Genomic DNA, 12,463 nt, shown 5'->3' on the forward strand with positions numbered 1-12,463 from the left:
ATACTTATACCCATTTTCATGTACCCCAAATTTAATAAGAGCATTTATTTTGCTCAAAAAAAACTTGCTTTCTATCATTTTTTTGCATTTTTAAAAAATGCATATAACAGCCATTTCACACAATTTAAGTCCCCAAAAACGCTCTAATGTGATCTCTAACACACTTCTCTTCTGTTTTCCTATGTTAGTTTAGCATTTTTGGGGGTACAGGCTGATTTCCCCATTTTCACCTGCACTTTTCACTGCAAGAATTTTCACGTGAAACTCGTTTGGAATTAAATAGGTCGAAAAACTGAGCATTTTCGCGGCAATTTTCGCCCGATTGCCGCGAAAAATTTTCGGCCGAAAAATTGCCGCAAATTTGCGGATAATTGAATACCCTAGTAAACCTTCATTATACCACCATTTATTTATAAACAGTATATGTACAGTATATTACATCACATGTAATACATATTTAGAGAATGCAGAATGGCTTTTCCTGACATTGAGAAGCAAAAACTAAAGTATATGATTGCAATGCAGGAAATGTGCCTTTATACACAATTTCGATAACCTCTACTGTTATTACCATCTTCTTCTACATGTCTAAATATGTTTTTTTCCCCTTTAGAGACAGGAAGATGAAAACAGCACTCACATTCATTTTTCTTTTGGGTTTGAGCAGTGCATTTTATGTGAGTAAGACATATATTATTAATATTTCTAGCGAATTGTTACCGTTTCATATTGTTCTTAATATCACAATATTTTTTGGCACATAATTCTACCAGACCCAAACGCTAGGAAAACAGTTTCAGTATTTTTTATGTTATTATCATCATTTTATTGTCATTCAATTTCATAGACACCCACACCAGCGCTTAGGCACAGCCTTAGGGCTGTAATACAACAAGTGTGCAAAAGCTACCACTAACCTTAAAGTTCCTGATCTGAACATCATTGGTTTCACAGCTTGAACCAAGAATACACAAAGCAAACAAAAATAAGGAAACATTTCAAGCATGTTATTTGACAAAAATACTACTAAACACCAGTTACTCAAATTACCAATGAATACATGGGATATTCCCTCCAATTTACTCAGTTCTGGCCAGCAATATTTGCTTGTGGCATCCCGCAAAGCTCCTAATACAGAATAAGACTCAGATTATGTAGTTCTACAGCAAATAGTCCAACACATATAATTTCCTGGGGATGACTTTATTTGGCCTCTTTAATAATAGTTGATCTACAGTATTTGTATGTATTCAAAAACTGGAACAACAGACAAAATATTCTAAGAGAGAAATGAGGAGGTACCATGGTGAAGGGGGGGGGGGGGCTGGAAGGAAAGGCCAGTAAGGAAAATAAATGTACTAGAAAGCAGTAGAGAAGTGTAGAAGACATAAAAGTGATAATACCAGAGATGTATGGAGTTGGTATTAAGAACAAAGGTTAAATAATATGTGCAATGCCTAGTTTACAGATGAAGCTTGTGTCTGGCTTTCATATGGCATTTTCACCCAGTAATGAACACAGCACTAGCCCCACATGGTGTGTCAATCACTGACTACACTGCAGGGACAGGTGGTTAGTGTGCACAGTGAGCGAGATCATGAGTAATTTCAGTAATGTCAGTAACTGTAGAGATTTATCAAAGTGTTGTAGCAAAAAGGCTAGCTCAGAAGACACAGTTGGTTAATATGCATTAAAGGTGTTTAGTTATTTAACTAAAGCAATATTTTATCATGTTACCCTCTTACATAATTTAACTGCTTTGTTTACTGTAGACCATGCACTGTACATTACTGTGTATACAATTCATATGTCTGTGTATTCAGCACTTTGGTTGATATTTATTTATTCACTTTTTTTGTAAGATAAATCGTTTCCAGAGAAAGTGGAAAGGTGATGACTCTGACGAGAAAGGGGTGAGTAATTATATTTACTTTATTACCCAAATCTTCTTAATACAAATGTTTTCCCCTAGAATATCCCTTTAACTTCAAATACTTATTTGATCATTCCAATCCCCATCTCAGCATTCTATTTGATGTCCAGGTACAGTTTTCACAGGTATTCAGTATAATAGAATAAAATAGGTGTAGAAAATACAGTACTGGGAGTGATTACTGTAAGCAACAGTTGTAAGCTGACAACATATAGGTTTTTCAGTAGAATTCAAGGTGGCAACAGATAAGTTTTAAGAAAGAAAATACTTCTGATACTAATAAATTATTAATACAATGCATAGCACTATATAGTGATTCAGAACTGGTAACATCACTATAAATGATTATAGATTTGTTATATGCAAACTACACAACTAGCGGACATCTGTGGAAAGATTCATTGGAATTTATGGTGCATATTTGGCTGGTCTTAACTGTGAGTAGATAAACTGTTATTTTATACCATCTGAAAGGAATACTGTAAGTGTATGAATGTCTGGGATCACCATCTATATATGTTTTGGCAGCGTACAGCTACAATTACATAATTATAGAGGAACACCACACACCTCCTGTGCGCTGGGAGTAGAAGGAGGAACTTGACAATGAATACATGGCTCAGTGAAAACGGAAAACGTAGCTTGTTGATGGATGAGACCTTCACTTGAACTTTCTTACATATGGCCATGACATCAGACTCATGCTTCAACTAACTAAAATATAACTTTTGTTTGCTATATGGTCAAACAAATATCCTTTCTCTCCATAGTTCATATACTATCTGTCTTTTCTCTTGGAAAAATAATACAATTAATTGTAAAATGAAACCCACATAAGGTGCCAAAACAAGTGATAGGTGGGTTCATTGCAAAAAAAACAACACTTGTTTGTGTGCTGCATTCATATACTGTATGTGCATGCATAAAATGTGCATATTGTAGATTGCAGCTAGTCTGAGATGAGGCTAGTCGCTAGTGTTGAGTGCATATGCATACTGTACTTCTTTGTCCCAAGAACCTGAGATCAGTAAATTCATCCCAATTTGTGAGGGGGGCTGAGAAATATTTTATTGTCACACGTTGTGCAGTCAGGATAGGTATCTCCATAGCGTTCAGCATAAAATATTGCACCATTTATGCTGTGGCCACACCCCCATTCTGCTGTCATCACATGTGGTTTAGGGATATAGGTAGATGGGCAAAGTCATGTCTAAACACTGTTTACCTGAATCTACAGTATGGACCTCATTCAGGTTCGGTGGCAGTTCTGCTAAAATCACAGAACTGTTACAGCTAAAAATCGAAAATGCTGAGAATGGCCCAGTATGTGAAGCGCTGCCCAGTGATGCATTCACATTTCAAATGCGAACGCATCACAGAATTCGAGTACCATCGGGAATACCATTTATTTATTACCAGTATTCAACGCATAGTGAATGTCCACGCACATGCACTGGCAATGCAGTGCATGTGCAGATGGATGATAATTGTCCGATCTGCGACTTAGCAAAATTGCAACGAAGCTGAATAATGGGGGTAATTCCAAGTTGGCCGCAGCAGGATTTTTGTTAGCAATTGGGCAAAACCATGGGGGTCATTCTGAGTTGTTCGCTCGGTAAATTTTTTCGCATCGCAGCGATTTTCCGCTTAGTGCGCATGCGCAATGTCCGCACTGCGACTGCGCCAAGTAAATTTGCTATGCAGTTAGGTATTTTACTCACGGTTTTTTCTTCGGTCTGGTGATCGTAATGTGATTGACAGGAAGTGGGTGTTTCTGGGCGGAAACAGGCCGTTTTATGGGTGTGTGCGAAAAAATGCTACCGTTTCTGGGAAAAACACGGGAGTGGCTGAAGAAACGGAGGAGTGTCTGGGCGAACGCTGGGTGTGTTTGTGACGTCAAACCAGGAACGACAAGCACTGAACTGATCGCAGATGCCGAGTTAGTCTCGAGTTACTCAGAAACTGCTAAGAGGTGTGTGGTCGCAATTTTGAGAATCTTTCGTTCGCAATTTTAAGAAGCTAAGATTCACTCCCAGTAGGCGGCGGCTTAGCGTGTGTAAAGCTGCGAAAAGCTAGCTATTTTTTTGCAGTGCTGCGAACAGATAGTCGCCGCGTATAGGGGAGTGTGTTTTTGCTTTGCAAGCCTGCAATCGCATGTGCAGCCGAGCGCACTACAAAAAAAGTTTTGTGCAGTTTCTGAGTAGCTCAGAACTTACTCAGCCGGTGCGATCACTACAGCCTGTTCTTCACCAGAATTGATGTCAGACACCCGCCCGTGTTTTCCCAAACGCTCCCAGAAAACAGTCGGTTGACACCCACAAACGCCCTCTTCCTGTCAATCTCCTTGCGATCGGCTGTGCACAGTAGTGACCTGATCGCAGCGCAGCGAAAAATCCTAGCGTGCGAACAGGTTGCAATGACCCCCAAAGTCAAACATGTCTACTTTTGGGACCTCCTGGGACTATAATGATGCACTTTACTCAAAAAGATGTCATGATGCAACTGACCCACCAACTTGCCCGGCTCAATGAAATTCTGGAGTCTCCTGGAATTCTTAGAGAGCTGGCATATGGAAAATGTTTATTATGATGGTTATTGGGCATAATTCAGATTTGATCATAGATGTGCTAACTTTAGCACATCTACGATCAGTTTCTCTGACATGCGGGTGGACGCCCAGCACAGGACTAGTCCGCCCTGGCAATGGTCCGGACCGCGCCCTGCCAATGGCGTTCTAACGCTGTTGGCACACCCCCTCTCGTCCCGTGACCGCCTCTGCCTAATCACAGCCCTGAGATGCTGTTAGCATCTCACTGGGCTCCCGGAGTGCACCCGCTGCAGTGATCCAGTCTGAATTACCCCCATTGTGCGGCAACATCCCTGTCCACTCATTGCTCACTAAGACAAACCTTACAACTTTTCTGAAGCAGATAAATCAAAACAGGGTACCATCCCAAGAAGAGGTTGGGAGAGATACCAGAACAAAATACTCCTTTTTGGGCACACACTTTGTATAATATGTTTAGAAAATGTTAAAATATTACTTTTATTCAAACTTAAGTAAAATGCATAAGGCTCTTTTCATAATAAGACAACAAAGGGAAATATTTTTAGAAAAACTATTAAAATGTCTATCATAGACTGCTCTTCATCCATCCGCATACACCAACATCCATAAAGAAATAACTGACACTGACACCAGAATAATGTTTGCCAATAGAATTGTCAGCTTTTATTAAAACAAATGGTATGGTGGCAAGGAGGGACGGCCTATTTAAATAACGTCCCTATTTATTCTAACCTTTCCTTTTAACTGTGGCTGACCACAACACAAGAGGAGGCAAGGGCCCAACTTCAGCCCGGCCTCCATCGCATAACAAGGGGGGTTTTAAAGGGCCCAATTTCAGCCCAGCCCCCATCACATCACAAGGGTAGGCTTTTAAGGGGCCCAATTTCAGCCCAGCCCCCCACTCATCACAAGGGGCCATCATGGGCCATTTGCCACCCCTTGTGTTACTTGCTCTTTATCGGGAATACCGTGGCCAACTCTCCACTCAAGGTATTCCCCAACTCCCACCCAAAGGTGCTCAGGTGTGTACCAACTCCACCGGAGACCGAAGCCCACCTGGTCAGATGGCCCCGTAATGTATCAAACTCCACCACCTTCACATCTCCTGAGCACCTATAAAACTCTTTAAATTACAGCCACAATTTCAGGCCGTCCCAACCCGCCAAGCCGACACCAATAATAAACTCCTCCAGGGCGGGTGGGTGGGTCAATTTTCACTGAGGAAAAGGGGGAGAACCTATTCAGTCCTCTCCTTATAAGGGCTAAGCCCCTCCCATCACCAGATTCCTCAGTCAACTCATAGGCCCACTGTTACCATGGATACCTCCACTTATCACAGCTGCTTCATTCAGCCTGCTATTCAGAATTTTATGTCACTACAGCCATATAAAATGTCCTCCGTTCTCTTTCTTGCTGAGGGGTACAGTATGTAATAAACCTACAAAAAAAAAAAATAGTAATCGGTAAGGGTGATTCACCTTACCGCAAGTGGAAGCTTGTGAACATTTTTAAGGCAGGTACACACTAGATGATATAGCGTTCAACAATATAGTGCGTACACACTGAACATTATCGCTCAATGACATTGATGGGTTGAGCTGCATGTCAGCTCAATATTGGTGATCACTGAACGGCGCGCAGGAGCACCCAATGTTCATCAGTCACCAATATTAAGGGGGTACACACAGAGAGATCCGTGCTTAATTTCTAAGCAATTTGACCAGATTGCTTAGAAATTAAGCACGGATCTCTCCGTGTGTATGCCCCATAGCGATAGTGATGCGTGGTCCTGCGCATCGCTATTGTCGGTACTAGATTGGCCTGCATCACCGCTGGGTGAAATGAGCATTCTCACCCCCCTCGCTCAGCACACATCGCGATGTGTGCTGAGTGGGGGAGAGATGTGTGCTGAGCGTTCGTGCTACATCGCGCAGCACACATCTCTGGGAGAAATCTCCCCGTCTGTACTTACCCCCATACACACAGAAAATAAACAATATCGTTATTGTTTAGTTTTTAGGCTGAAATCGCCTAGTGTGTACCCCCCTTTATTCTTAATATTGGTCAACCGTTAAATGTATCACAATATTGTGTCAATCATGTGTGGATGACATACACAGAGACCAAAATTTCTTTGTGGACGAGAAATAGGAATTTATTATGGTGCCTGTATAAGCCGGACACACACCCTTGTTACAGTTGGTCTTAGTATCATTATCTTACCTTTCGTACCTTACATTTGTGCGGAATAAACCCCCGATAAACTCGAGGAATCTCTAAATTGGATTACCTTTTGTAAAGTGGCAGCTGGGACAAAGATGAGTGACTTCGAAATTAGGAAGAGTGGCTTAATGTTAAGGGGGCATGACTTCATAGGGAATGCCAAATCCACGAGCCTCTTCCCTATTTTCATCACGCTGGGGACTTGCCCAGTGCTCCAGGAGCTGCTGAACAACCCCTAGCCTCTCCCAGAGCCGGCAGAGTATGTGTGCATGTGCCCATCTCATCCATTCTCCACTGCTCTGCAGCGGTGTCAGAGTGTCCCCACAAAAACGTGACTATCCCACTGAAATCGGGACAGTTTGGAGGTATGCTAAAATGGGTGATGCTTGATGATGCAATTTACATCCTTAGTTCACATTCGTTGCACTTGTCTAAGGCATTCTGGAAAAGTAGACAACAACAGCTTTTGGTAAGACTACAGTATCTCATCTCAAACCCTGACACTTTATGTTTGAGCTTTTGTTTGAATTATTTGGCTGAAAATTTTATGTCATGATCAGTAGCGGATTTACCGCTAGGCAACCAAGGCAGCCGCTTTAGGGCCCAGCATGTCCCAAGGGCCCCGTCGACAGGACTGGTTCATGGAGCCATTTCTGATTGCCAGTGGATAATACTCCTGGCAGCCTGTTTAAAAATACAGTGTTCCGGCCAGCGCTGATCGGGTACTGGCCTCTCCGCATTAAAACCACAGTGAGCTGGAGGGAGGCCCCACCTCCAGTTGCTCACACCTCGGGGACGGCGTAACACTGATGGTGGCTGCCAATGTCTAATGCCTAGCCATGCAGCGCCGCACGGCACTACACCGCCACGACATGCCAGAGAAAAGGTCGCACTCCACCACCCGGCTCCTGAACGCATCCCAATGGCCAGACAGGATTTGCTGGCAGCCGGATACACAGTATTCATTGCAGCAGCAGCCGGAGGATGAGGGGCTGCTCTGGAGGTTGCTGTTGGTGTGCAGGGCAGCAACCCCAGGTTAGTGTTCCCATGCCCCTAGCCCATTGCCCCCGATCTCACCAACCCACATCCATCCAAGTGTCTCCATCCTCCCCAGACCAGTTTCCCCAACATCTCATTGCCCCCCCACCCACATCCCAGTGCCTTTCACCCTGCAGCTCAGTGTCTCCCGTCTTCCCTCCCTAGCCAGCACACTGCCCCATCTCACTTCCTCCTACCTAATACCCCCCAACGAGTCCAGACACAGTGTCGTCCCCAGTCATCCTAATGCCCCCCTTCGCCAGCCTACTGCTGCTACTCCCCAACCAGCCCACCGCCCCATCTCACTATCTCCCATCTATTACCCCCCCCAACAAGTCCAGACACAGTCTCACCCACCCTCCAGTCATCCTAATGCCCTCCTTCTCCAGCCTAGTGTTACCCCTCCTCAACCAGCCAACTGCACCCCCCCCCCCCCACACACACACACACACACACACACTATCCTGCCACTGTATAAAATAAAACAATTATGTTTTCATTGTAATAGTATTTTGTAACTGGATTCATATATTGGCATGTTTTATACATATATTTATGTACTTTTACACTAGGTTGGGGTGCAGTGGGCTGTGCCCTCCGAACTCAAATATACATATACATAGGTGTGCGCAGGGGGGGTGCCTGGTGCGCACAATGTCTGGCACCCCGATCTCACATGCCTGATGCAGCGATCGCCGAGCAGGCTGATTACTGTCCCCTCTGCGTTGCACCCTGTCAGGACTGCATTACTGACCGGACACCTGGGTTAATCAAGGGTGCCACTGCCACCGGCTTTCAAACTCCCGGCTCCACCTCCATGTACAAAAACAGCGTGATGTGATTACGTCATGCTGCTCGCACGCCCACCCACCACATGCCCACCTCTCTCCTTCTATACTATGCCAACGCCAGCCACTGATGAGGATCGGCATGCAGCCAGCGTTCCTCTTAGGAAGACAAATTCAGTACTGGCAGACAGCCGGCAGCAGCATTGACACGTCACTCGTTTTTCCAGCAGCAGCAGTACTAGACTGCGACTGTCAGTGTCAGTGAGTGACTGCAGCTTGCAGGGGAAAGAGAGGGGAGCCAGACCAGGCTGAGGTTTATTAGGATTGGTACAAAGGTGGATATTTTATATTGCGTTGACCGTCAATAGATAGTGCTAGACACGCCCAAAAGGCGGTGCTAGACACACCCCTCCGACGGTGCACCCCCTAATAAAATGTGCTGTGCACGCCTATGTACATATACAGTGAACCCTGGGTCTAATTCAGATCTGTTTGCTCGCTAGCTATTTTTTGCTGCGCTGCAAACAGATAGAAGCCGCCTATAGAGGAGTGTATTTTAGCTTTGCAAGTGTGCAAACGCATGTGCAGCCCCCTGTACAAAAACAGCTTCTGCAGTTTCTGAGTAGCTCAGGACTTACTCAGCCACTGCGATAACTTCAGCCTATTCGAGCTCAGAATTGATGTCAGACACCCGCCCTGCAAACGCTTTGACACGCCTGCGTTTTTCCAACCACTCCCAGAAAACGGCCAGTTGACACCCACAAACGCCCTCTTCCTGTCAATCTTCTTGCGAATGGCTGTGCGAATGGTTTCTTCGCTAGAACCACTGCACAACAACGATCCGCTTTGTAACCATATGGCGCGCCTGCACATTGCGGAGCATGCGCATGCGCATTAGTTACCTGATCGCTGCACAGCGAAAAACGCTAGCGAGCAAACAGATCTGAATTAGGCCCCTGTGTTGGTGACTGTCTTACCTATTAAAAGACATAAGTGTGTCAGGTAAGCTTTAAACCAGGTAAACACATTTCCCCTATGAGACAGCAGTAGCCAGGTCCCTCAAAAATCTATGTGAAAGTTTATGTGATAAAGTAGGACTTGCCGTGAAATGGGTCCCGTGGAGTGGGCTGCAAGCTTAAATGCATTGTACAATTCATAAACCAAAACACCATTGTTTATTTAGATGTATACTAAAGCATTAAGGTGAATGAAGCTGTCAAGAAGAGTGCAGGGTACTCAGTATATGTATATATATATATATATATATATATATATATATATATATATTACACGTGTACGGCGGCACTCAGGGCAATGAATACACAGACAGCCGTGTTTGTACCAACGTTTCAAAGCATGTTGCTTTTTCGTCAGGGCATATACAAACATTGAAACCCTCACCCTTTTAAGTGCTCACCATTCACCCCGCCGTCTCCCGCCGCCGGCTTCTCTTCCGGTAAGCCAGGCGCCAATTGATGACGTCACCCGTGTAACCCATCACCAAGGTAACAACTATACAAAACAGTATGTATATTATAACAGCGTTTTAGTGCATATATTACTGAATAATACAATGCAAAAGCAATGCACTCTGAACAGTTTTAAACTCTTACATGAAAAGTGCATCATTTCATATACTCAGTATAATGAAGGATTATAATCAAATCAGAGCAGGCCATAAGCATGTATCAACATCGCTCCTAAGAAAAAATGAGACACATACATAAACTTCAAAGAATAGACTACAAGAAGCTATTTAAACCACTGCTTTCGTTCAGACCTTTAGGACTTAATGTGTCCAACAAAAAAATCCACCTTGCTTCTCTCTACATCAGCAATTTAGATTAGTTACCTCCTCTAGGTAGTGGGGGGATGTGATCAATAATTTTATGTTTCAAACAGGTTGGGGAATGGCCAGCCAAGGCAAAATGACAGGCAACAGGTTGCTCGCTTTTACCCGAGAGAACAGCCTCTCTAATAGCATACCTATGCTGTCCCATCCTAACCTTAAACTCACATTCCATCTTCCCAATATAATATTTCCCACAGGGACAAATAAGTACGTAGATCACAAATTTCGATGAACAAGTCAAGTGATGAAAAATCTTAAATGTTTTGTTAGAAGCAGGGTGTTTTAATAGTATCACCTGTAAGCATGTAACCACACGTTACACACCCCGAACATTTGAAACAGCCTGCTTTGCAACTGTCAAGAAACGTAGTAACACTGCATTTACCATAACCAGTAATGTCCGTATGGACCAAAAAAAACACGTACATTTTTCTCCCTGGAGTGGCAACACATAATGCGCTTATCACTAAGAGAAGGGAGGTTTTTATCTGAAGTCACAATAGGCCAATATCTCTTTACAGCCTTTCTAACCCTTTCACTTGCTACATTAAACCTACTTGGCCAAATCATCTTGTTAGTGTTGGATTTAGGTCCCTTGGATTCTAAGGTCTTAGTTCTGGGTATAGCCAAAACCTTTTGATTGACCTGCAACAATTCATTCCAGTCATAACCTCTATCGACAAATTTGTCTACCATATGGTCAAGGGACACATTCAGATCCTGCTCACTACTACAGATACGGCGTACCCGCAAGAACTGTGAAAATTGCAAACCCCCGGACTGGCATTGGATGGTGACTAGTTGATTGCAACAACGTGTTGCGATCTGTGGGCTTTACAAATAGAGAGGTTTTTAATCCTGTACCACATCTCTCTATTCTGACATCCAAAAAATCAATGACATTAGGGTCTGTCTTACACACCAACTTGACACGACTGTTACTTGAATTATGTTTGTCAATAATGGTATTAAGGCTTAGAGAGTCTCCTGACCACACCAATAACATATCGTCAATGTAACGAGAATAGTATAACACCTTAACCGCAATATCAGGGTCAGCAAAGACAATCTCTCTCTCCACAGATATCATATAAACATTAGCGTACACAGGGCCAAAGAGGACCCCATGTTATTGCACTACGTGCAGTGTAATGTGAATAAGATTGTGCGTTTGTGTGGTGTAATTTTAATTGGGAGTACTATTTTGTGGCCAAGCCCCTTATTTGTGAGGCCACATACCCTTTTCAGGCTGCTTGCTGTCACTTTACAAAGTATGGGAGGGCTCAAAATTATAGTTTGCAAGGGGGCAGCAAACACACTGGCACGGGACATGGCAGCAGCTCCCCTGGCCAGGATTCATGTGCTCTGTGCTGTCCTCTTCTGGTGGGTTATGCGGGCCGCATGGTACCTGCTGTGTGGTGTTCAGGTGTGGATACTGGGGAGTGCAGCGCAGGTTAGTCTCTTCCCAGGGTAAGAGTGGAGTGGTGAGGGGATACAGGGCTTTGGGATGGGGTGGGGGATCTAGGAATGCAGCATGGAATCATTCGGGAGAGACAGACTGTGGGGTGTGTGGGAGGAAGGAGAGAGGGAGGCACAGACTGTGGTGTGTGGGGGGGGGGGGGGAAGGAGAGATACACATATTTATATATTTCTTCAAAATGATTTTTTTGAAGATAAAGGGGAATTTATTTCAGATAGAGTTAACATTTAGTAAAAAATATAAATAAAAAAATTGTTTATGAATAAAAGAATCAATTAAGAAAACCAATTTTAAAAAATCAAGATATAAATATGAATAATTGGTTCTTAGCTTAGTGTGAAGGAGGTCATAGAGGGAATTTCCAATGCGTTTCGCGTTTCGTCCTTAAGACTTCTTCAACTTCCTTAAGAAGTCTTAAAGACGAAACTCGTTGGGCATTCCCTTTATGACCTCCTTCACACTAAGCTAAGAACCTCCAATTATTTATATTTATATCTTGATTTTTTTAAATTAGTTTTCTTAATTGATTCTTTTATTCAGAAACTATTTTTTTATCTATATTTTTTACTAAATGTTAACT

At 43.4% G+C, this 12,463-nt stretch overlaps 1 protein-coding gene across 1 annotated transcript in view; it reads left to right on the plus strand.

Annotated features, from left to right (window-relative positions):
• Positions 1-12,463, plus strand: part of IBSP (integrin binding sialoprotein) — a 52,345-nt gene that overhangs the window by 11,928 nt on the left and 27,954 nt on the right. Inside the window, exons 2-3 of the mRNA XM_063932458.1 lie at positions 614-677; positions 1,863-1,913. Of these exons, the coding sequence (XP_063788528.1) occupies positions 624-677; positions 1,863-1,913 (105 nt within the window). The 5' untranslated portion in view covers positions 614-623. The remainder of the gene's footprint in view (positions 1-613; positions 678-1,862; positions 1,914-12,463) is intronic.

This window comes from Pseudophryne corroboree, chromosome 1 (assembly GCF_028390025.1).
Source record: "Pseudophryne corroboree isolate aPseCor3 chromosome 1, aPseCor3.hap2, whole genome shotgun sequence".
Lineage (NCBI taxonomy): Eukaryota > Metazoa > Chordata > Amphibia > Anura > Myobatrachidae > Pseudophryne > Pseudophryne corroboree.